The 23,974-nt window shown below is 48.5% G+C and overlaps 7 protein-coding genes across 7 annotated transcripts; 3 read left to right on the plus strand and 4 right to left on the minus strand.

The window, feature by feature from the left end:
- Positions 1-56: 56 nt before the first annotated feature.
- J7337_000815 (uncharacterized protein) lies at positions 57-578 on the plus strand (the record flags this gene model as incomplete). Its single annotated transcript, XM_044818562.1, has 1 exon — positions 57-578. One exon carries the CDS (start codon positions 57-59, stop codon positions 576-578), a length of 522 nt encoding a protein of 173 aa, XP_044686264.1.
- Positions 579-1,646: 1,068 nt separating this feature from the next.
- On the minus strand, positions 1,647-6,567 carry J7337_000816 (uncharacterized protein; the record flags this gene model as incomplete). The annotated part of the gene is made up of 3 exons (XM_044818563.1): positions 1,647-5,697; positions 5,778-5,999; positions 6,338-6,567. The coding sequence occupies 3 exons, from the start codon at positions 6,565-6,567 to the stop codon at positions 1,647-1,649; spliced, it is 4,503 nt and encodes a 1,500-aa protein (XP_044686265.1).
- A 6,109-nt stretch (positions 6,568-12,676) lies between these two features.
- On the plus strand, positions 12,677-13,349 carry J7337_000817 (uncharacterized protein; the record flags this gene model as incomplete). The annotated part of the gene is made up of 2 exons (XM_044818564.1): positions 12,677-12,680; positions 12,751-13,349. 2 exons carry the CDS (start codon positions 12,677-12,679, stop codon positions 13,347-13,349), a joined length of 603 nt encoding a protein of 200 aa, XP_044686266.1.
- Positions 13,350-13,637: 288 nt separating this feature from the next.
- On the minus strand, positions 13,638-14,414 carry J7337_000818 (uncharacterized protein; the record flags this gene model as incomplete). Its single annotated transcript, XM_044818565.1, has 1 exon — positions 13,638-14,414. The coding sequence occupies one exon, from the start codon at positions 14,412-14,414 to the stop codon at positions 13,638-13,640; it is 777 nt and encodes a 258-aa protein (XP_044686267.1).
- Positions 14,415-15,096: 682 nt separating this feature from the next.
- Positions 15,097-17,357, minus strand: J7337_000819 (uncharacterized protein; the record flags this gene model as incomplete). Its single annotated transcript, XM_044818566.1, has 2 exons — positions 15,097-16,586; positions 16,640-17,357. 2 exons carry the CDS (start codon positions 17,355-17,357, stop codon positions 15,097-15,099), a joined length of 2,208 nt encoding a protein of 735 aa, XP_044686268.1.
- Positions 17,358-19,697: 2,340 nt separating this feature from the next.
- J7337_000820 (uncharacterized protein) lies at positions 19,698-21,252 on the plus strand (the record flags this gene model as incomplete). Its single annotated transcript, XM_044818567.1, has 3 exons — positions 19,698-20,219; positions 20,276-21,078; positions 21,129-21,252. The coding sequence occupies 3 exons, from the start codon at positions 19,698-19,700 to the stop codon at positions 21,250-21,252; spliced, it is 1,449 nt and encodes a 482-aa protein (XP_044686269.1).
- A 1,111-nt stretch (positions 21,253-22,363) lies between these two features.
- On the minus strand, positions 22,364-23,857 carry J7337_000821 (uncharacterized protein; the record flags this gene model as incomplete). The annotated part of the gene is made up of 1 exon (XM_044818568.1): positions 22,364-23,857. The coding sequence occupies one exon, from the start codon at positions 23,855-23,857 to the stop codon at positions 22,364-22,366; it is 1,494 nt and encodes a 497-aa protein (XP_044686270.1).
- Between the last annotated feature and the right edge of the window lie 117 nt (positions 23,858-23,974).

Below are 23,974 nucleotides of genomic sequence, written 5' to 3' on the forward strand. Positions count from 1 at the left end.
CCTGCCCTTGGCTCATCTCTCTCAAATATCAATCCTCTTCTTCTACGGCTTTAACCATGGCTTTCACGCTTTACGATGCGACTATCGTCGAGGCAAAACTGGCTCTGGCATCACTGGATCATATTCTCACCGAAGCGGAGAAGCATAGCAATGCAGCCAGCTTCCCAGATGCGCGACTCCACGAAGATATGAACCCGTTGAGCTTTCAGGTCCATGCAGCCACTCGATTCGCCGAGAAATTAACCGCCCGGCTCTCTGGAAGGGAGTCTGTCGAGTTCGAAGACAAACTCGTCACATTTCAGGATATGCACTCGCGTATTCAAAAGGCCCAAGAGTTGCTTGGGAAGGCTGATAAAGGCGTCGTGAATCAGCAGGGAGAGGAGGTTGCCCCAACAGCGTTGCCATCGGCGGGAACAATGGATCTGCCTGGGAAAGCATTTGCCATGGGAGCGGCTGTCCCTAATATCAACTTCCACCTGTCAATGGCTTACGCTATTCTGAGGAAGGAGGGTGTACCTTTGGGAAAGAAGGACTTCATCATGCCTTTTGTGGGCGAGTATATTGTGAAGATGCAATAGAGGCGGCATAGCCTGAAGTCAATGAGATGACAGTTTGACCACACACATATCCCTGTTTGGCCTTGCACCACATGCCTATATTTATGCTCAAGCAGGTTTGCGATTGAATAACCTGGCTGGCTAGGGGAAGAATGAAAACTCAGAACTTCGATCCTAAATGATAAAAGAATTTAGCTAGCTTAGTACAAATTTAGTATACATTTAATACGAGCTTAGCGTACCTTTTGCTAAGTTTATTTTAATACCTTATATCAAGGTCTCCTATTTTCTTACTCCCTGAGGGCTGACTAGGTAGGTAACCATTGAACTCGCAGGTAAAGGGCTGAAAGGGTACTGAAGCATGAAATGATATTAGAAGAGTCTTAGGACCGTCAATACACTGAAATCGCCAGAATTATCCTTAGTAGTCACAAGATTAGAAGATTTTTCCTCGGACCAGGTGGGTAGCACATCTATTAGAACATAGATCGTCTACATCATAGCTCAAGGGCGATGAGGCAAAGATTACGCATGTGCCCCGACTTTGAATCAGCAGTGCACCGACAAGGGGTGTGTTGCAAAAGCCGAAAATACATTTGAACAGACAGTTGGGCAACAAAATCACATAATGAATTCAAGTACTTGTCACAAGACAAGAAGAAATATGACAAGCCGATTCTTTCCGGTCTGGACTGTATCAGGATCCTCTTGACTCAAAAACTATCCACAACACCTTGCTAAGTAGAAAGCGGCCCGCCCATCATCAAGATCAGATCAATGACATTCACTCCAGTTACAGTCGTTGAAGTTCTTCACCGACGTTTCCATATGGACCCTATCAGCATATGTTCCTAACCTGGGTCTTCTCTTGGGCAATTCGTGGCAACGCTCCATCTCCTCATAGTGTCAATCAATCCAAAACAGTATTCCTCCTCAAATGGCCATTTGATCGAACTCCAAGATGCAAGGTATTAATAATGTAAGTCGTTATGAAATAAAATGGTATGGTATGTATGGTATCATCGCATGGTGAAACGAGTGGGTATGTAGCAATAGCAAAACACATAGAAAACCAAGCACATATATAGTTTAGAATCGCGTTTCTTCTCGCAAGCGGCTCTTGGATCCCTGATGGTGCGGACCCATCATGCCACCCATGAATATGGCACTCTCACGGCGTCTGTTGCCGGGTACAAAGCTTTGATCGTATGCTGCGGAGGCGCTGGCGAGATCCTCGTGTGAAGCTTGCAGGAAACGTCGGTCGTAGGCACCGCGTCCTTCGTTGGCTGAAGGTGGTCGGTGCCCAATATCGTAAGCACCAGCTGGAGATTCGTAACCAGGCCTAGTAGCACTTGAAGGAGGTGAGGCTCGCACTGGAGCATTGTTGATGAGAAGCGGAGGAGTCGGAGTAGATCGCTGTAGCTCTCGAACATTGTCCTTCCGCATCTGCCCGTGAGGAGACGAGCTACCAGACGTTGATGGGCGAGCAGGTAGATCAAATCGCGGCGGTGCTTCAAACCGCTGCGACTCGGGTTCAGAAACAGGTGAAGGAAGCTCATAAACCTCAGGATCAACACCGAAGATTCCCTCATAATTTTGGAGGAACATTGCGAAGACTGGCGCAGGTATGTTTAGAGTTGGCGAAAAGACAATGCCAACGTTGCGAACAGTCATCTTATTCATGTCCGCATTGTTGATAATCTTGATCAGGAAGCCAATCAGATACTTAAGGAGGGTGGCATTGGCTTGAGGGAGCCGGTGTACCAGCTCACCCAAAGCAGTCATCTTTTCAGCATGGTCCACAATCTCCATCGTTGTTAAGAACTCCATGTGCAAATCCCTTGTCAGTATTGTTGTTGGTAGTTCTCGCAAATACAATTTCAGCAGCGAGGCCACAGCATGAATGTCATAGTATTGACGGTCAGTCAACAAGTTGATATCCCCTTCGACATTGAACCGTTCTCGAAGTTGCTTAATAACCACGTTGGATCCACTAAGTCGAAAGATTCCCTCCTCAAGCACAGCATTCTTGGAATCCAAATACTGGATGCATCTGTAAACGACGGCAGGGAGTGGTACATTGACATCTGTAGGAGAACAAAATCGAACAGCTTCCGCCAGCGGGGCTCCAAAGGCTTGTCGCACAGGGCCTTGGTAAGAGTTTTGTGGTGGGGTTGCATTCGCACCAACCTCGCTACCACCAAACAAAGAATCTTGACCCTCTGATGAAGACCTAGTCTTGGGTCCAAACCCAAAGAAACTTCGCTTCCTCTGCTTCTTTTCATCAGGCGTCGGACCATAGTTCGGTTTGTTTCCCCAGGCACCCAAGTCGGATATAGGCTGCGGATCCTTGGGTCCAGAAATGATCTTGCTCTGAGATGAGGAAAAGCTGTCAAACCCATGGCTTTGATGTTGGTCAGGCATGCCACCCGAAGTCTTGGGTCGAGCAGGACCTGAAACTTGGGGGGCATCTCCTGCTTGAGTGGAATCGTACCGGACGCCAACCAGTGTATCCGAATCTGAGGGATGATGGTATGGCTTCCCGGGGGGTTTTCGAACTTTGCCTGCAGAGGGGCGCTCTGCGGCTGTGGCTGTACCTTGTGCTTGCCGATCCGGAACAGGTCCACCCCGGGAAGGTGGAGGTTCAGAATCTTCAGGGTCACGATAATCAACCCATTGGAGGAGAGCATCCACCCAAAGATCCCGTTCCTTATCACTTTCGGCACAAAGAACATGTCTGAAGTGGCTGCTCGTGTCCTTCTTCTTCGGTTCCAGGATCAGGAAAGCATGACGAAATTGGTTGTCCAGATCATCACCGTTTGCTACACGCGCTGGTGACTGGTTGTCGTTATTCTGATTCTGCTTGCCAATCTGCGCCCCCTGTAGCTTAATTGTGCCCAAGTGCGCACCTCCAGGCACTTCAAAGTACTTGAGCAGAGGTCCATTGAGAACGAAATACCTTGCTTTCCAGCCCCCAAAATTCTTGCCTTTCTTTGTTAGATAACCACTGCGACAAGGCCGCCCGTCAGGCCCGATCTTGTTGCCATTCATCTCGGAGCTCGAATCACCAATTGATACCGAGTCGTCTAGATTTGGTGGGAGAACATGAGTTGACAAATATTTGCAAAGTTCGACAGCTGTTTTTGTGTCAAAAGGGATATCCAAAATGTCATCCATGAACTGCTCCAGAATCGTCCTACGGGCATCGAGCTTGGCCGGCGCATGACCGCTGAACAGGGAACGTTCTGGAGCTCTGACTGTGTATGATGTACATTGCTTGAGCCTTTGATCAAGTTTTGTCAACGAAGCCAAGTCTTTCTCCACTCTCCAAAGCTCGCCATTGTCCGATCGCGAGATGATAGCCAGAGTAAACACTGGGTCTTCTTCGAGTTGTGTGAGAGACATCATACTTGCTCGAGATGGTTTCATGCGTGATGATGCAACTGCAATTTTAATAGAGGGCAGAGCATTGGGCGGGAGCAGAAGATCAGGATATTCTTCTGTGACCAGGCCTTTGAAGACTTCTGTACGCTCGCTAGGGCTAGACATTCTGATGGATGGTTGATCAGGGTGACTGGTGGATTCTTGCTGTATGGTACGACTTTTTTGCGATACCGAAGTTTCTTCGGAGACAATGCTTTTGCCAGCTGCTCGAGCTGGTGCTGGGGCTGGAGTTGCTAAAGGGGTGTTTGGTGGTAATGGAATTGGTTGACGAGGCGGTCGCGGGGACAATGGCGCAGCCTGAAAATTCATCGATCTTGGAGACAAAGGTGGCGAGTTGAAGTTTGAAGGCCGAGGGCTTGCAGGGAGACCGGGACTTAACAATGGCGCAGGGATTTCCCTTGTCTTTGTTGCGCTGAGCATTTCACCGAGTGAGGCTGTACCGAGCTCCTGCGCAGGAGCCTGGGGCATTTGAATCGGAGATCCAGGTTGACTGGACTTGCCTGACTTGCTCTTTTTAGATGCACTGCGCGCAGCCGCTTCCTTGAAAGCAATAATCTCTCGGTCTCGATCGTCTTCCTCTCGAGTTCTTCGCCGACCCCGTCGATCGTGAACGATTTCATTAACTTCCAGTATATCGTCAAAATCGGACTCAGTCTCTCCATCCTCCGGAGATGGGCTCAGCTGCGTCCTCATTTCTTGCTTCAACTTCAGGGGTGCTGGAGGTGGTTTCCTCGGTGGCGGCACCGGAAACTTGGATAGTCCTTCATCAGGTTGGGGAGTAGCCTCGAGAACCGCGACTGAAGGAAGGTGGTTTACCGGTGGCTTGGGCGGTGGCATTTTGGGCGGTTCACTGGGGAGGCTACGCGATGGAGGTATGGCGACATTGTAGGGAATCTCTTTCAGAGGCTCATCAACCTTGTCCTTCCTTGCCTCCTCAGCGGCCCGTTCTTCAGCCTCGTGATCGTACTTGTCTAAAGCGTGGTCTTGCGGCTTGGGCATAGCATGTGCAGGGTTCAAGAGTTCGCCCACAGCGGAATGAGGTGCGCTGGGCTGATCTGCCGGAGGAGTAATGGGATAAGGCGCTATGGTAATATCGATCGGCGAATTTCGAGGACTTTCGGCTTCGAGGACTGGCGACTCTGGTGTAGTTTGTTCCTTAGCTCGTTCAACATCGACTCGTGGAAGCGAAGGCACAGGCACTTCAACAGCTTCTTGGGTATTCTCTTGAGGTGACACCGAAGCAGAGGAAAGTGAAATGACTTCTTTTAGCTTCTTCCTATACTTTTCCTTATCCTTCAAAGCCCTTTCCAAGTCCTTATTAAGGCCGAGAATCATGGCCCGTTGCTTGTCCACTAGGCGCCATAACTGGCTGTTCTGCTGTGATTGCGAGTGTTTCTCTTTCAGCAGGTACTGGATAAGGGTCTCGGGGCTGCCTGCTGTCTTAATAAGATGGGCAATCTCTGAAGGTCCATGTGGACCATCTTGACTCCCAGTTGTGCCTGATTTGGTGGAAATTGCTGAAATCGCTGAGTCAATAGACGAATTTCGGGCGACTCCTTTCGAAGCTTCAGCCTGGGCCGCAGAGACCGGACCCGCCATGGCCGGTTTTTTAGTTGAGTCGGAGCCTGGAACAGGCTTTGAAGTTATGGGCTCGGAGACGATTCGCAAAACATTCGTGCTTCCTGCATAGCCCTGTCTATTATAATGTTAGTCTACAGCGGCAGAGCCTGGAGAGTCGTGGTGATTGCACCCAATAACCACTTATAATAGACAAACCTAGGGCTGTGAGGTTCTGGGGATCCTTCGTCTGAGGAATCGCTGTAGAATGATGTCTGCTTAACAAGACTCGATTTGTTCTCAAGTTCTTGATTAGCTCGATGTGCCGGCGTTGGGGTAAACCGAGTCGGGAAAGCGGCGGTTCGCGGACTGGGACTTGCTTGTCCGTAAGGGAAGTTGGCGGAGGTCGCGAGCGGACTTGAGATAGCTGGTCGTGGGGATCTAAGATCGCAGTGTGTTAGAGGTGGCGCATCGAAAGGTTCCACAGCAGAGCGCAATATGATCGCGGGTTGGGGGAATGGTGATAGCACTAAGTGCACTGGAGACCTCGCACAACGTTCAACCCGGGGCGAGCAAGAAAGATAATCGCTGGTTAAAAGAACGGCCAAGTAGTAAAGAAGTGTGGAGGGGAGAGATTGTGAGAGACAGAAGGGGGCCAAGAAGAAGCCTGGGGCATGTGGCCGGGGGGTGTGTGGAGATGACCCAAGAAGAGCAAGCAACCAGAGATAGCTTGGGGTTGGGATGAATCTGCTGAAGACAGGTACATTATGTATGCTTACCGTGGACTCGACAAGGACAATGGACCAAGGGATGGTACACTTGGACTTGGACGAATGATGCGACCAACCGTAGGACTATCGTCAACGGGGACTTCGTAGGGAGATCGAGCCCTGTTAAGGAGGATTTGATCAGATGATGAAGTTGCTTCCACTGGAGTGGTGACGGAGTTGGATCTGGAGGCAGTAGAGGCAGCAGAAGCTTCTGCACTCTGGAGCGCAAGCTGTGGCATGGTGCACTGGGCTCCTTTGCGGTGTCATGCACCGGAAGGCATCAGCCAATGGGTCGCAGGTATCACAGCGTACTGTACCAGGCGCGAAGTGCTGATGTGAGGTAAGTGAGGCGTTTCGAGATGCCGGTTGCTGCAGTGGGAACAGTCCGAGCCCCAACGTTACATGCAACTGTAACCGCGTTGCAGCGGAGTACAAGCCAGCGTGAGACGGTACAGTAGCGTCTAGTATGAAGGATAGGACAAGAAAACGGCAGCGGAGGATGAATACGGGTATAATACAGCTGGCAGTAAGAGAGTTTTCGGTAGGTGTGGAGTGTCGTTTAACTGGGGAGACGTGGTAGAGAGTTGAAGCGAACGACTGGGAAGCCTGGAAAGTCGTCGCAAAAGGTGGATGCCGGGCTGCCCTGTACAACGAGACAATATACCTTGCCTTGGGAACGGAGCGACGGCGGCTGCTGGCAGGGAACGTCGTTTACGGAGAGACTGGTCGGGCAAGCAAATTGACAAGTGAATGCGGTATTCGCTAGAACGTGTGTGCGCCGGCGCGTTCCAATAATTACTATTAACAAGAAAGAAAGCAAGGGAACCGAGTAATGCGAAGAGGTAAAAGGAGGTACGGATACCAATGAATATTGAGAAATGATTTGAGGGGGAGATTTGCTGATTTGATAGCCTACTATCGACGAAAAGTGAGGTGCCGCCCCTCGTAAATCCTAATATGGAAAGGGGGGCGGGAAAAACGGTCGTCATTATCGGCTTCCTTGAATCAGTGACCTGAGAGTTCTAACTACTACGTACCTTAGTACAAGAGGCACCTAACAAAGCTTATTAGCACCAGCTACACGACGTTCACTCAAGTTTCACATATTTTGTTCAATTTGAGTAACTACTGTTGTCTCTACATGCGAAATCGAGTCAGGTAAACCAACATCCAGCGCTACTGATACTGACACAATGGGGTCGTTTGCCCACTTCCAAAGGCTTTGGCCAGGTGCACGGAGGTGCCTCCGACCCTGAGGACTACATATCCTTGGAGAAGCTTACATACCAGGATCAAGGGACCCCTTTATCCGTCCCTTATTAACACAAGATGATGGATGCCCTTGCATCTTGCACAGACTCTACGTACACTAAGCTCAAGGCGCTTATCATACATATCATACCTAGATGCTGGATATGCTGAGATGTCGCGTAGTTAACTAACTGTACTCTGTATCTGCAGTACGAATACAAACAGATCTTGCTACTGCATATGCAAATGGATGTTTCAATGCATGCTGGATAAATAGAATCAGTGTGATAATAAGGGGTGACTCGCCAGCTCCCCGCTAAAGGCCACTAATAGCAAACGAAGCACGCGAGGCTTCCGCCCTGCCCACTCGAAATCGACAATCGTACCTCACTAGAAGAAGTCACACAAGCGTCCACTTCATAGCTGTGGATGATGCCTGTCTAGTAGATTGTGTCAGGGTTCAATTACTGGAACTGGGACTGATTCGGTTCCATTGATAAAGAGCGGCGGCTGCTGCGGGGAATAGTTTCGATAATTTGTCTTTCCATCGTCATGATGCTTACATACGTCGGTCTAAAACCAGTTGTAAGTCCAACAAGAGCCTCGAGGAACATTCGTTGTTTCATTCGAAACGGAGGCTTGGAAGATCTAGAGTCCAAATTAGCCACCTCCCATACCAAATGCTCAAAATACTTTGTTTTAGGCTGCAACACGACTGGTACGCAAACTGACACAACGGGACGTTATGAGAATTTACTCTCCCGTCCCGTGGACAATAACGTTACGATTTAGTGCCAAAGCTTAGGTTCACGCGGCGTCCAGAATCCCGATGCAAGGGAGCTCTAGAAGTTTGCCTATTCAAAGTTCAACCCTTCTTAGACTCGGCATTATAGCCCCAAGTTCTTGGTGGGATCTCAGGACCTGGGGACGCTCTTCAACTTGAAATTCCTTCGTTTTGTAGTTTAATCTTGTGACACTATATGGTCTCAACTAGCGTGGCTGCTATATTTGTTCGTATACTTGACATCAACTCCTACAATCTTTGTGCTGGAAATCATTACAGTCAAATGACCATTACAGTCTGTAAGTGGGCTCTTTTCTAAAGCAATCACAAGGGCAAGGGTCCCTCTAGAAGCCTCAGTGACGGTGTTCCAATCAAAACCGCGGTGGCTATTGTCACGTCTGATCCTAGTTCCCAATGATTCGCAGCACTTTACCGGATACAGCACGGTCAAACAACCCATTCCAGGGATTCCAACGTGGCAAGGGTAATTGAGCCTAACCATTCTTGTCTGGTCATGAAGGGTGGGTGGCCGGAAGATTTCTGAGGTGCATTGGGTCCTTGGTAAAAGCCAAACAGCCTGGACAAGCTAGGAAAAGAAAAGATGGGACCGTGTTCTGGATGGAATGGAGTGACTATCGTGAGTGAATGAGCTGAGAACCACCAGGTTCCACCTCAGGAGGTTGATACATATACTAATAGCAAACATTATTGTTGATTGCTAATCTTCATACGGAGTATTCTCGCAAGTGATTGCCCTGCACGTTTCACAACTTGGTTGTCAATCACTACACGTCTCGCTCATGCTCTGATATATCCAAAAACAGAAGGTATGGTCAATAAAAAGCACAGACGCACGTGTCCCACCCTCAGTCGATATCCATTCTATCTGCGTTATGCAGGTACAATCTGGCCATCTCAAGTGGTCCGGATTCCGAAGATCCATATGTTATCACCCGTCCGTCTTATTAGAACCCTGTCGGCACCACCAGTGTTAACCGCCCGCCAAATAATAAGAAGCACTGACCAAACTCCTTGGCGGGAGACACAGAGCAAGCCTCGGATCGATCTCTTAGTCTCCTAGGTTTCTTACCAAGGAGCGAATCATGCCGGCTGTGTTTGGGATCTCAAGGAGAAACGCAAAGCGCCTCGGGCTAGCATAGCTTGTAACAATGGGGACTTGAAATTATTCTTAGCTATCTGCCTCCATTTGTCCAATGTTTGGTATGATCACCCACACTTCAGCGCGTATTCGAGACAAACACCACAGCCATCTGGCAGATTTACTGCAAGCCACTCCGAAGGTATCACATCCAAGACGAACGAGGCGCATATAGGGGAGAAAGAACAGTTCGTCCTTGCTTTCGGTGCCATTCCATAAGACATATCTTCGACTCATGCCAGTCCAACACTCCTTGCAGCTTTAGGGACTGAGACAGTTCGTCAGCCCTCCTCAACACGAAAACACGAAATCCTTCCGTGTGGCTGGTACTCCGTAACTAAGGCAAGACAGCCAGATGAGGCTTGAAAGCATATATTTCGCACCACCCGAACCATATCCTTGATACCTATGTATCCGATCTACCAAGCAAGGCACGGTCACAATTTGGGCCAAGATTCATCCCGAATAGTGGCTTTTCTAACGAAAAGACACCGACTTCTTCATAAATCCGGTTTTTCACCTGACTCAATCCCCCAAACCCACGTACAGATAGCCCCAGTGTATGAAATGACAAGGTTGGTCGCTGGAGGATGGCAGAGAATGATGAATGGTTGGGTTGTCAGATGGGTCCAGATACATACAAAGGGAATAGACCGTTTGAATAGGCTAGGTATTACAGGCCTCAAGGGTCTGTTTTGTTAGCGTCTGTACAACGCCAACCAAGCCTAAGGGGAATACCTTAGCTGTGGCGGAATACTTATAAGTGGGCCTAAAAATAACAAAACAGACCCTGGAGGCCTGTAATATGCAGGGCCTGAAAGTCACACATTCCTTCAATATGGGTCGTACAAAATTATGCAAGCAGTTACCTTAGGTATGTTGGGGAAGAGAGGAGAAAGTACTCCGTACGGAGTACATATGTTAGTAGATACATACCTCGTAGTACCTAAAACTTAGTAGGTAGTGTCGGCAAAAGCGGTGTGATTTGGAAAAGTGATAAGAGTCCTCATTTGTTCATTGCGGATTGGACAGCTCAGGACTTCCATGGATCTGAAAACTGTGTTGCCAGTGCCGAACTCCTTTAATTATGCATACTACTACTACTTGTACATATGCTTCGGACACCATAGCAGCACGGTACATACATAGGCCTAGATACCTAGGCTAGAGAGGTGATGAATACTCCCCACTACTCTCATACCTTGTAACCCGCTGATTTCGATCACCATGATCCCGCCCGCGACGCACGGGACAGTTTTTGTGCCAATTCCCTGCATTGCATCCATCGCCTTGGTGTCCCTTCTCTATTGCATGTTGTGTTTTGATGCCCAGCTCCACATATCCTTATGGATTCCCAAGCTTCACTGATGCTATCGTTACAGGGTAGGGTTAAGGAAATGCACCTCGAGCCCGTTGGGAACTACATAGGAATTTATTCGTCTAGTTATGTAGGGTATTTTGGTGGCAACGATGGATGTCGTAATCTTTTTCTTTTATCTTTTGCAGATGTATATCTGGGCACATACGGTTAGTTGGGGCGTGTCGTAATTATTCGGTTTTGGATTCAAATACCATAGATCAGCCGATCATCAAGGACACAGTATGTCACCGTAAGTTCAGAAGTTGAAGAGCGTATTTTTCACCCAGGCCGTATGAGTACATAGTCCACAAACTCGTGTCTGGCATTGAACTCAGTTGAGAATAGAAACGGGATAGGCAGGTCAACTTGTAACGGCGAACGACCGAGTGAGGTGCTAGATAGAAGATAATAACTACCTATTTCAGGTTTCTCGCCCTATGTATGAGCCTAGCAGCTGGCAAGATAAATGTTCTGACACCGGATGCGTTGGCCCATGTGCTTGTCAGAAGCTTGGTTACATGTGCTGATAAGTAGATAGTCTACATAGATGACCTAACCGATCATATTAGACTAGCGATTGCCTCGACCCTGGCGATCAGAATAACCCTATCATGTCAGAATGTACCCCAAGGTTTCATCACTCCTGGTGACTTGCTGAGGTGCAGGGGTTTCTAGGTAGTGCGCATGTTGGTTTCAGGAGGCGGTAGAGGTGGTAATTGCCAGGGTGAGTATCTAACTGAAGTTCTACCTCAGATTAGGACTTGAATTTGTTAAGCGAGACGTTGAAGAAAGTGAGTCGGCGTCTCGGACCCACTCGCTCCGAGTCTCTAGCTTCCGATCCGGGCCTTGGCACCGGCCTCTGGAAGTTTGAACTGCCGTACCGGTAGACAACTTTGTGAAACCACTCTAATGTTTCATTGACTATAATATTATATCCGTCGCCAAAACAAAATGAAGCTCAGCTGCGATTCGCGCTACCTCGGTCGTGTACTCGACATATACACAACCTGAATGGAATATATTTGTCCGTCGACACAATCACAATGGCATTCTTTGCCAATCTACCCGAGATGGTATGGGGGTTTTCTGTAACCCAACTAGGACAACTCAGCCCTGCCGGTTGGCACAAGGTTTTCTCTGTATCCTTTCCATTTATTCAGGGTCCAGGGGTCCAGAACGTAGGCTGTGCCGAAAATTACACACATGACTGGTTGTATCGTTGGCCTAATCAACATGCCGTTCAGTCCCTGCCCATCACAATTGCGAAATCTGGTTTCTTGTACGGAGTAGATGACCGAATATTGGAGGTGGGGGCTGACGTGCATACGCATGTGCGACGTCATGATCCGGTGACCTCGTGTTTGACTGGTAACTAAGTACCTTAGTTGAGTCTTTTGTGTTCCAAGTTTGGAGTGGCTAGCCCATCCATTAGATTGGTCTGGCTTTTTGGCTTGGGCATTGGTTGGTAGGTTGGGTTGGGTTGGAACAAATCATGGAAGCTCAATAGCCTTTTCTCACATGCCAGGTCTTCCATTGCAGCCTGATCGTTTGAATCTTCGTTAGAACATAAAAGATCGCCGTTCCCTCTCCCACCCGCCTATCGCCGCCGTTAACTGTCAATCATCTATCGCTGTCCAACAAAGCATCCCATCCATCGTGACCTGAGTACCCCACTTGATCATCCTCGGGTTTTCCCCGTCAAACACCCTTGAGCTGTTCGTATAACGTCTTGCAGGTAACTGCTTGCACCTCATTGTTGTTGTTGCTGAAGCTGTATTTGTGTTCGCCGACAAGATGGGTAAGTCTTCTATTGCTGCACATTGCCGTGTGCCGTATCGCAAATTCCACCACTGACGTCATCGCAACAGTCACCAAACCTTACGAGAAGAAACGACTCTATCTCCAGCACCCGGAACAGGACTATGGCATCGTCAGCCATCGCGTAACACGAATAATCCCTCCTCCTGAACCTTCTCCCCCACTACCACCTCCAGTAATTGTCAGACCTCCGCTGCCACCACCTCCACCTCCACAACCTCAACCACCGCCACCTACTGTGGTCGAGAAACCACCGCCTCCTCCACCTTGCCCTCCAGTTGAGAAACCCAAGCCTCCGCCTCCTCCGGTTGTGAAGCCCAGACCCCCTTCACCTCCACCGGAAGAGCCTATCGAGGTCATTGCGGTGGACGTTGAGCCACACAAGAAAAAGAAGAAACCCAAGTCTCGATCCCGAAGCAGGCACAGCCACCACTCATCATATGATCACGATCGAGAGCGCGTCATCGAGCGTGAGAGGATCGTCCCTGTTCCTGTCCCGGTTCAAGTCGAGCCTCGCTATGAAACCTTCCGGTACGTTGAGGGAACTCGACGTCGGGAGTATTCACCTCCATCACCACCCAGACGGATGATTGAGGATGATAGAGTACGGCTCCGTATTACGGACCGCGAGCGTGAGTACTACCGTTGATCAGTGAGTCATTGGATGATTATGAATGGGCGGCTCTGTAACGGCTTTATCTGTATTACGATTGATGATTCTGGTTCTTCTTAAATAGGTATTGTCCAGGAGTTGAAGGCAAATTCGGGTATCTTTAGAGCAAACTTTTATTAAGTATATCCTATATTTTTTTTTGAAGCTGCAAACTTGTAATGATTCTGGAACCATGATATCAATACATCTCAAGCAAGACTTACAATATTTGCACCGCAACTGAGCCCTTCCCCAATGTGTGTTAAGTATTCGTCTTCAGGTCACCTATCGTGATCGATAGATGCGATTCTGGCGTGCAGGGCAATTTGCTCGAGTCTGAACCCTTCTACGCCTCGGCTCATATGGTGACGATGAATACTCTGCCGGCTGGGCAGCTAGCTGAGTGGTTGGGGGAGCCGCCCAATACGCCGGTTCGACTGCTTGTGATATGACTGCCGGTTCGCCGTAGAGCTCCTTTCCTGGTCGCTCAGATAACCATCGAGCTAGGCTTCCCAACTCTCCCATGAACCAGAGTCCTAGGGCAATAACGAGGACCGTTACTGGTATAGCGACCACCCAATACAGCCACTGTGAGTAGTTCATATCGCGGACATCAGTCGTGATCACGCCAAAAATACACGAAACTGCGCTGATAGGCAAGAAAATGATAGTAACAAGGATGAAAGAATAGATGGCACGCTCCTGTCGGTCTCTTGTGAAGTCTATCTTATATGTAATCGCCCGCTTGAGGTCTTTAGTAGAATCGCCGAAGCGTTGACACTCAAACTCGCGTTGCTCGATGAGACGTGAGCATTCGAGGAAGAAGAGACCACGTAGACCTCCCGCATCTGTAGGATACAGTTTTGAAGATGAAGCCATATCGAACATGAATTCTTCATGCAGTTCCATATAGTCGTTCGCAGTTGCAGCCTCCTGAGCATAAGAAACAGGGACAATTCGATTATAGTCCTCACCCCGAAGTTGTGAGTGAGGCGGCGGCAAGGTTTCTGAGTAGTGCCGCTTGCTGTTGTACGAATCGTCAGCTTTAAGGCGTGTGCACATGAGGAAGCTGGCTTACCCAGAAACCTTCAAAGTTCATTATGTCCTGGAGAACGTGGCTGTTCAAAGCTAGTAGAACTGCAGCTTCTTCCCCCCAATAGCTAAAAAGCCCTACAGCCAGCGTAATAGAGAACCTTTTGTCCTTGTGGATCATGAACAAGATCTAACACTGCTGCATGAAATTACCCATTTAAGCACTGTCCAGTATAAGCTGAAGAATGAACAAGTAGAGCGTGAATTGAATACTGACTCGTCCTTCATGGGGCTGGAAGGTCCCGTAACAATGTTTGTCTCCTCAGACTCAGGAGATTCAGCGTCAAAATCGTCTGCCCTTGAGGAATCTGTGATCAACTGCGCCCATGATGAGAAATCAAACTTATCGTAAGGATCACATTTGTTGCTTGAAAGTCTCTCACCCCCTGTTCTGGATTTCCAGTCACTATTATACCCTGCAGTACGCGCGAGAACATCACGAAACAGATATCCCTCACGTCCTGGGATTTTGTAACGGGGGTGAATGGGTGATCTTGGCTGGCTTTTGTAGCGACGGCCATAGTCGGCTCTGTCATAATCTCGTTACGAATTACTGTTCTAGGTAAACATAGTGGTAATGATGGCTCGCTAAATGCTTCTCCTTTGTTGTGAGCCGAAACGTCAGCAAGTTCACCCGTACTCCATCCAGCCGTTAATCGTGTGCTGTTTCTCTTGATATCGCCCTCTCTTCCACATTGGTTATTGCGTTCTGTAACGCGCTTGTCAAGTCTACATGAAATAGTGGTTTATCTAGGCCATGAACAACAGCACCTCTCCGCCTCTGCTTCTCAAGGTCTCCCGATGACATTGAACCATAGGATTTCACCGAGGAAAATCCTCCAATCAAGGGCTCTTCGTCTGTGTTATCCGTATGTGTCGGTGCCATTTCGTCGAGGTCTGTCTCCTGAGCGATTGCTACAGCAGAGTCCTTGCCTCCGATTTCCGCTACGCTGAAAATCGATTTCCACCTTCGAGGTGCTGTGCCTTCATTGGGTTTGTATGGGACTCCAAACCCTGCTGACACCAATGCTCTCTTGGACCATCGGTTATGTATGCAAGAAAAATGCCAATCTACACCATCAGGAGAGGCATATGAATCGAGCTGATTACGGATATCGATCAGTCGTTGAATCGAGGTGATATCGACGTTGTTGACAGAACTGAAATCCAAGATGACCGCTTTTAATGTCGGAAGTGCAGAGTCTGGATCTGAATTAACAGGACGTTTTGCAGATTTCCTTGGCCCTGGGTTATTCCACGGCCTATCGCCCGGTCGTTCAAAAGCTTCGGGACTGCTGCGTTGCGTGTTGGACTGGATGAAGTCGGTCAGATAGTCCAGAGAGGAGTTGGCATTGGGGTAATTGAAGCCTTCAGAGAAGCGGTAGATGAAAATTCCGGGATATGGATGATCAACTTCAACTTCTGGGTTCGAGCCATCGCCATGTCCAAGGGGAATAAAAACGTTTCTTGCAGAAACATCGGAATCCTCGATTGTGCCGTACTCTCCGACGACCTTTCGGTGATCATCACCAATAACATGGTCGCCAATGACCGAATGAACCTTTACTTTGCCAAGAAACCTGCCTTTGGCCTTCAGGATACGGTAGATGAACACAGCCCCTGAAAGGAGAACGGTAGCATATAGCCCATCTTCTATTTGAGCGAAGACACTGACAGTAACACCGGTAAAGAAGATGAACACCTCGATAGGCGAAATTCTCCAGAACTGGTAAATGGTGCTGGGAGGTGTAACGAGATCTCCTACGGCGTGAATGATGACGGCCGCAAGAGCGGCACTTGGTATATAAAAGAAGACAGTAGTCAATAGGTACGTTGCAAGAAAAACCACTAGTCCAGTGATTATCCCAGCAGCAGGGGTTCGTACGCCAGCTTTCGACTGAATCGCAGTACGACTGAATGAGCCTGTAGCTGGATATGCCCCAAGGAATGGCCCAATAAGGTTAGCCATCCCAATGGCAACCATCTCCTGAGATGGATCGATGGTGTAGTTGTTGACACGCCCAAACGACTTGGAAATCGCCATATGCTCAACAAGCAAGACGATGACGGTAGCTGGTAGATAAGGAACAAAGTCCGAAATGAGCTCCGTCGTTAGTTTCGGAACCCTAATATTCTGGAATCCTTTTATGTTGTTAGTTTTTTTGACTCAAGTAGATGGATTGTGCTGAAGATACCTTTTGGGATTACCCCTAGAACCTTAAATAGGGGATCGTCTTTTCTATGCATGTTGACGACCCAGCTCATTACTGTATACACTAGAATAACAAAAACCGTACGCATTGTGTTGGTGAAGAACAACAGTCTTTTATGCTTTGGATATCGCTCTGCCGCAGCGGTGAAACCTTGACGGATAAGGTATAAGATCGATAGGGCTGAGACTCCAACGATAGCATCGTAACCTGCCTCTCCGAGATATTCGATCGTATTTGCAAGGATTTTGTATGGGGGGTCTCGGTTCGAAAATCCTGACAGACCGAGAAGTGCTGGTAGTTGGCCGATGCAAATTGTGATGGCGGAGCCTGTCATAAAAGCTGAAAGAGAGGTGATGGAAATGAGGTCGACTATCCACCCGCACCTCAGTAGTCCAATAACGAGGACAATGAAGCCCGCGATAACTGACAACGCTGACGCAACAATATGGGCCGGGACGTTTTGTCCCGAATCTTGGACATCCTGAACAACATTCCCAACGACGGTCGAAAGAACTGCAACGGGACCGATAGATATATCCTTAGAGGTACCGAATATCCAGTAGATCATGGGCCCTATAAAAGACGAGTAAAGACCAAACTGGGGTTCCAGGTTTGCGAGAATAGCATAGGCCATGCCTTGTGGAACAACTACAGCACCTATGGTAATACCAGCGACCAAATCACCCGCAAACCATTGCATGTTGTAGTGGCTGATCCAAGCAGCGAATGGGAATAACGATTTTGCATATGCAACAACCTCCTCCTTCGACGGGATTTGCTCTCTAATCCATTCCAACGATGTGGGTTCAGTTTCGTAGAACGAATTGTGTCTTTGCTCTGAAGCAATGGATGAACTGCTTGGTATCTCGGCCTGTAGGTCTTGTTTTTGGTCTTCGAGTTTTATGCCCAGAATGTTAGCCACCCCCTTACTCAACGGATTTGTGTGGCCTAGCATCATACGTATCGGCTGATGCCAAAAGAGAAAAGAAAAGTTTTGCGTGAAGAGAAGACCCAGACTACGACAGCAAAGGATGATCTCGCCCTTTATCTTCTTTTCAATATAAAGCAGTCGCTAGCTCAGACAGAGCCATCGCTCGTATGTGTCTGTCAGCTCTGATCCTAATGATATGAAACCTGCTCTGAAGTGAAGCAGTCAGTGATCACCGGACCAGCTGCAGGTACCCAATTTCATTTAGAGGCGTGGAGGTCTGAGTTGTTCAAGAAGGCGTATGGTAGTCAGGAGCTGGCTTAGTACTGTTCTTCTTGCAAATAGGACAATAGCAAAGGCGCTGATCTTTGATCTTGTGGTCTGGAGTCTTAGTCTAGGCCGATGACGAATATCGTGGGGTGTAAGGCGACATAATCGTCAGAGGTTGCAACGTGGGATAATGAGTTCACAAAATTGGGAGACAAAAACAGAAATCCGACAATACGTTCTAGCTGGGATAACTGTGTAATTTCAAAAGGTAAAGTAAGGAGGCTGTAACTCGAAGAAGACCAGTGCTATCGTGTGGCAAGGGTTTCAATTTTGTATTTAAAGAGTGGTAAAACTCATGATGAGCCCGGTGAAACTGGTAATCCCCGAGCCATCGGCAATCGGCATTGTGTGGAGAGAAGATATGGAGGGGGAGAATGTGTTGTCATGGCTTCTGTTCAGCGGATTCTCCATTCTTTTCTGAATAAATGGCAAAAGTCGTGTGGTGCTTGGTCAGTTTGTGAGCATTTGGATTCAGCACGGTATAAAAATGGGTGTTTTGTGATGTCGCAATCGCCACTTTCCCCTTCGTGGTAATAGCGTAACAAGATCAGGAAAATGTGTATCAAACCCCACGTCTGAGATCCTGTAGTCCCAAGAAAACCAAGAATGTCACACAACTAAGTTAGTGATATCCCGATATTTGCGACAATAGTCAAGTCAGCAAATTTGCTAGATGATCGTTGAGCATACAGCAATGACAGTTTCTCGTTGATGTAATACCTAAGGGAAGTCGACCTAAACCTGAGTGGACGCTGATATGAACTAGGTACCTATTCAAAGCTCTACTACGTAGTACTACTCCGTAAATATCCTAAACTTACATAAACACCTCTATCCGTAGATCTTTTTACTTTAGAAGAGAGCCCCTACCTACCTCCACAACTATCTTCCTACCTACCTATATCGAACACCATAGACTTTCAATACATCTTCTTAATTGGCGAGCACTACCTACCTTAATAACTAAGTTATTAATAATATAGTAAGAGGAAGGAGAACTTGAGGTCGTGCTATAAAAGCAGAAAACAAGCCAAGAAGCCTAAGGTTTTCCAACTTTGAGAGTTTTCACTTGAGAACCTACCTAATCTCCGGACCTTGTTGTAATATGGGAAATCAGGTAATCAGGATATACATCCATACTAGTAGACAAATAGCGAACTAGATTTCTTACGAGAGGTACTCCCCAAACCTACCCAAGACTTGCTTGCATATAGCATCCGCCTACGGGTGTCTGATAAGTCAGCGAATCGGCCCATCCGGCTCTGATCCGGCTTCAAAATAGCACATCTGAAACCCAAGCTCTTGATAAATGATGTGCATTCCTCAATGTCGTGGGCTGGCAAACACCAAGACACCCAAAGTACTCCGTAATCAGGGGCCAAACAGCCTTTGTGAGTTATGGGATTGGATTAATAGAGTGTGTCGACTGAAAGTTGATATGACCTGCTACAAGAACAACTGGTGGCATTGGTCAGCCAAGATAGATTTCAATAGGTCTTACGGAGTAGTGTAGAGGTTGATTGAAGAACGCGAAACCAACACGAATCATCATTGTCCCTAAATCCACGTCACGTCCCTTTCATACCTTACTTCATCTCAGCCTCCAGCCTCCCCGTTAATCTAATACTGCGCTCCGAACGACTAAAACCGTCAGCGTCATCAGCCCTAATTAATATCCCCATCAACTCGGCTATCTGGCTCTTTCTCGCATGTATTGACGCTTGACACCCATGCCTGCCCCTATGGTCGTGGTTTGACAAACTCTCCTCAAGCATCGCAACCATGGAGCCACCTTCCAACTCCAATTCTATTTTCAAATCGGCGATCCCCTCACTCCCCGCCCCGGCTACAACACAACTCCAGGCCCCGCCATCGCCGCGGACTCATCGCGCCCTTCGACGCCTTCAATCTGCGCACACTCTTGGAGCCCGCGCTCGCGAGCAAGGCACGCCCTCGCTCATCTCCCAGCAGCGCCACCGCGACACCCAGCGCAATGCTTCACCAACAAGACCATCACAAGCGCCTCCTGCTACTTCAGGCACACCCAGCTTCTCCCAGAATATCAATCGCTCACCTCAGCGCGGGCGCGCTAATAGCGATGCCACCCCGCCACTCATTCACCAGATGAATGTTGTCACAGCTAGCAAGCGTGCTGGGAGTAAGAAACCCGTATTCTCGCATGGCCATTTGCCTCTTCATCAGATTATCCGCGAAGGCCCAACAGATGGTGATTTCTTGGGCGCTTTGGAGAGTGCTCGGTGGAAGGTCATCGATGAAGGTGTCAAGAGTGCTGAGGATGGCATGGTAAGAGGGCTGTTCAGGTACTCCCAGCATGATGAACTAACAGCGATCTCGGGTAGTCAACATTGAGAATATACGTCTGGCTCGTCCTCCTAGACGCTCCTATCCTGTCGACCGATGACTACCTCGCCCTCATCCACCGGGGAGCCTCTCCGGCTTACTCCAAGATCCGCAACGACACTTTCCGCACACTCACGACCGACCCTCTCTTCCGCCGCCGTGTCAGTGAGGCTAGTCTGATTCGTTTACTTAACGCCATTGCATGGAAATTACACGACGCGCGTGAGGAGCAACGCCAAAGCCGCCCTGGTAGTAGCCGAGCTTCACTCCCTGGTGGTAGTAGTGTCTCTGGTCGTTCTCAGTCAGGCACAAGCACGTCATCACCAAATTCTCGCAGTCGCGCGCGGGCCTTAACACTTACGACCGAGGGCTCTGATTCCGGCACAGGCGCTGCGACTCTAGAACCTGGTACCTATGTTCAGGGTATGAACGTTCTGGCAGCACCATTTTTATACGCAGCTCGGAGTGAAGCAGAAGCATTCGTGGCGTTCCACTCCTTGTTGACTCGAGAATGCCCGGGGTATATTCGCGGTGCCATGGACGGCGTTCATCGTGGCCTTGCACTGGTTGATAAGGTCCTTGCTATTGTTGATCCCAAGCTAAGCATGTACCTTACTGCTAAGGGCCTTTCGGCTGAGATCTACGCTTTCCCTTCAGTTCTGACGCTATGTGCATGTACACCACCGCTTCCCGAGGTCCTACGACTTTGGGACTTCTTGTTCGCCTATGGTCCTCATCTCAATATCGTCTGCATCGTCGCGCAGCTTACAATTATGCGGACTCAAATTCTTCAGTCACCCAGGTAAGGATTATGCGAAAGGTTGACTCCAATAATTACTGATTTCCAAATAGCCCAAATAAGGTCTTAAGATCATTTCCCCAGCTTAACGCTGATCTCGTCAAATCCGTCACAATTGGCATTATCAAGAAGATACCCGACGATGTCTATGCTGAGATCGTTTCTCACGCTCTTTAAACATGGCACAATCTTAGGGTTTCTGGATTGACTTACAAGCGCTGTAGCCACTCAGGGCGATACAAGGGTACAACATAACTGAGCAGGGGTCTGATCGCGAAACTCACTTAAACTGACGTGCATACTGCCAGGCGGATGGAAGGTTTATTTCGAACCACTCGTCCGTTACCCAGCAGCCTATCTAGGGGAGGCAAGAAAACTCAGGACCTTGACCCTAAGCGGTGAAAACATGTAGGTAAATGTAGGCAAAGCTGAAGGGACTCTTTGCTAAGTTTATTTTGAGACCCTATATTAGGGGTCCCATGTTTTCTTGCTCCCTGAGGGCTACGAAGATGTTCCAGGGTCTTGCAACAAACACACTAATTCTAGCCGATGCTGCCAAACCCAAAAATAGTTTTTGGTTTATGCTTTTTATGATTATTGCAACGCGGTATGATGGAACGATGCATGGTATTCTAATGATGCTCGGTATAGGCTTGAGCAGGTTTCAACGGGTACTAGAGAGTTCCGACAGGGATGAATGCTCTAGGATGAATGAATGAATATACGATTAGTTATCTATTGTCTATTTACACGTGCCTCGTATCATATCGTGAACGTACTGCGTCGTCCACACATGCTTGTTGGGTCATATTCAATCCGTTCATCAATAAAGATCAGCACCGGCTTACATGCATGTGCTTTTCGTGACGGCACTCAAATTTCTAGCTTCATCAAGACGATCCGAGTGTATAGTTGTTTTGTCTATTATCACTCATGTATGCCTGCAAGTTTGGGAGGTTTTCGTATCATGGACGAACAACACGTCTTAGCAAGGTTATTAAGTTGTTTCATCCAATTCTCAGGTGCAATACCCCTCGTATAGGTAGTGGCATTGAACTCACGTCACTACCCAAAGGTACTTCATTGAAGTATTGCCACAGGGGACGCGCTGTGATCAACTCTAGTAGAGCATGCAACTAACCATAGTAGGACCAAAACGGCGTGGCCCAAGTAGAGTAAGATTTGACAGAATCAGCCAAATACTTGACACGCTTCCAGGGGGGCAGATAAACTTGTTAGCCCGTTCTTGGGTTGGTCATTGAAGGCACATCCAGCACCACCTAATTATCTAATATGAAGGGCATCCAGCTTCTGCTCGGTGGAAGGCGTTGGCAAAGAAGGTCTGCATGGCCGAGTAGTGGAAGAGGATACCTCCGAGAACTGCGGCGTGCCAGAGGTTATGGCTTCCACCAACATAGTCAAAGCAGCCAGGAAACCACCTTTCGGGGATCTTACTGGCGTAGACAACGGCACCCGTAAAGTACACGAGCATCGACTTGGAAATTGGCGAGTAGAAATTGTACACAAAGTCGAGTCCGTGAGTCCAGCCAAGCTGAACCATAGGCATAAACCCGGTTAAGGCAAGGCCAACAAAAAAAGCGACTCGCGCCCATGCCATGTCAGCACCATTAAAGCGAGGATGCCACGGAAGAATGACGCCCCCAATTCCGAGAAAAGCTGTTAAACCCATATAGATGTATCGGCTGACAGGGTCGCAGTAGAAGGCTGTATATTCAGTCGTCATGATTGAGGCAGCGATCAACAGAGAAATGCCAGTATAGTCCACGCAGGCAAATATTGAAATGGCATCGACATCTGCAACAGCATTCATGGTGTGCCAAACCGTTGAGCAAACCAAAGTGAGGCAAGCCATGACAAAAAAGACGCCCGCGACAAATACATCGGACTTCGTGCTGAGTGTAAAGTTGGCAGTATTTGGGTAGAAATAGAGCGCGATCGCGAGGACCAAAATGAGACCCAGTGCATGGGACCAGATGTTGACCAGCTCATTGGAAAGATTGAATGCTGAGCGTACGCATTCGAGTTTGGATTCAGTGAAACGGTAACCCTTGTGGATGTGAGGATTGTTTCGCCAAGGTGAGGGGAGGTCATCGTAGGAGAGGAGGCGCCCTTCCTTGGCCAGAACGATAGCTTGTTGAATGTGCTCCTCCAGTGAAAGGGCGGCTTGGATGGCACGCTCGATTCCTTCGTTGGCAACCCGGCGCCCCTCGTCCATGAAAGCCTCGGCAGCGTTGGCGGCGTTTGCGAAGCCCTGCTCACGCAATTTATAGGCTCTAGTTTCAAAATCAGAGAGCATATTTTCGAGCAAATCGACTCCAACGTGAGCCTTCTCATTCAGCGACTCGGCGGCCTCTAAGGTCTCCTTGTATCTTGCCTCTAGAGTATCGACCATAACATGTAAACGGCGTCGTCCTGCACCAAGGACTTCCTCTGAAGCGTGGGAACATCTCGAACGAACAGCCTGAAGCGTAGAGAAGGTACGAGAGATGCTGGAGTCCTTACTCAGGTCGACATAGTTCTCGATGAAGTCGAGCCGACGTTCGAGTTCCGAGAGGAAAAGGTCGACTTTGAGAAGAAGACCCTCTTCGCCATCCATGATATGGCCAACAATGGATCGTCTCCTGGGAATGAAGAAGGAGTGTCGCCGTCTTCGGGGTTCAACGTCAGGTCGTATGTCGGATCCGGATGTACTTGCTATACTCTCCCCGTCCCGAGCCTTATAGGTACAGGCTGTTGTGATAGCGGTGGTAACGTCTGACATGATGGCAGCTGCGACTTGAGACGAATATTGTGGTGATTATGTCGTGACAATTGGGCTAAGCTGAACCGGCAAGCGCTGTGACGCTGCAACCGAGGTGGCGACGAGTTAAAGTCTCTG

This window comes from Fusarium musae, chromosome 1, assembly GCF_019915245.1.
Source record: "Fusarium musae strain F31 chromosome 1, whole genome shotgun sequence".
Lineage (NCBI taxonomy): Eukaryota > Fungi > Ascomycota > Sordariomycetes > Hypocreales > Nectriaceae > Fusarium > Fusarium musae.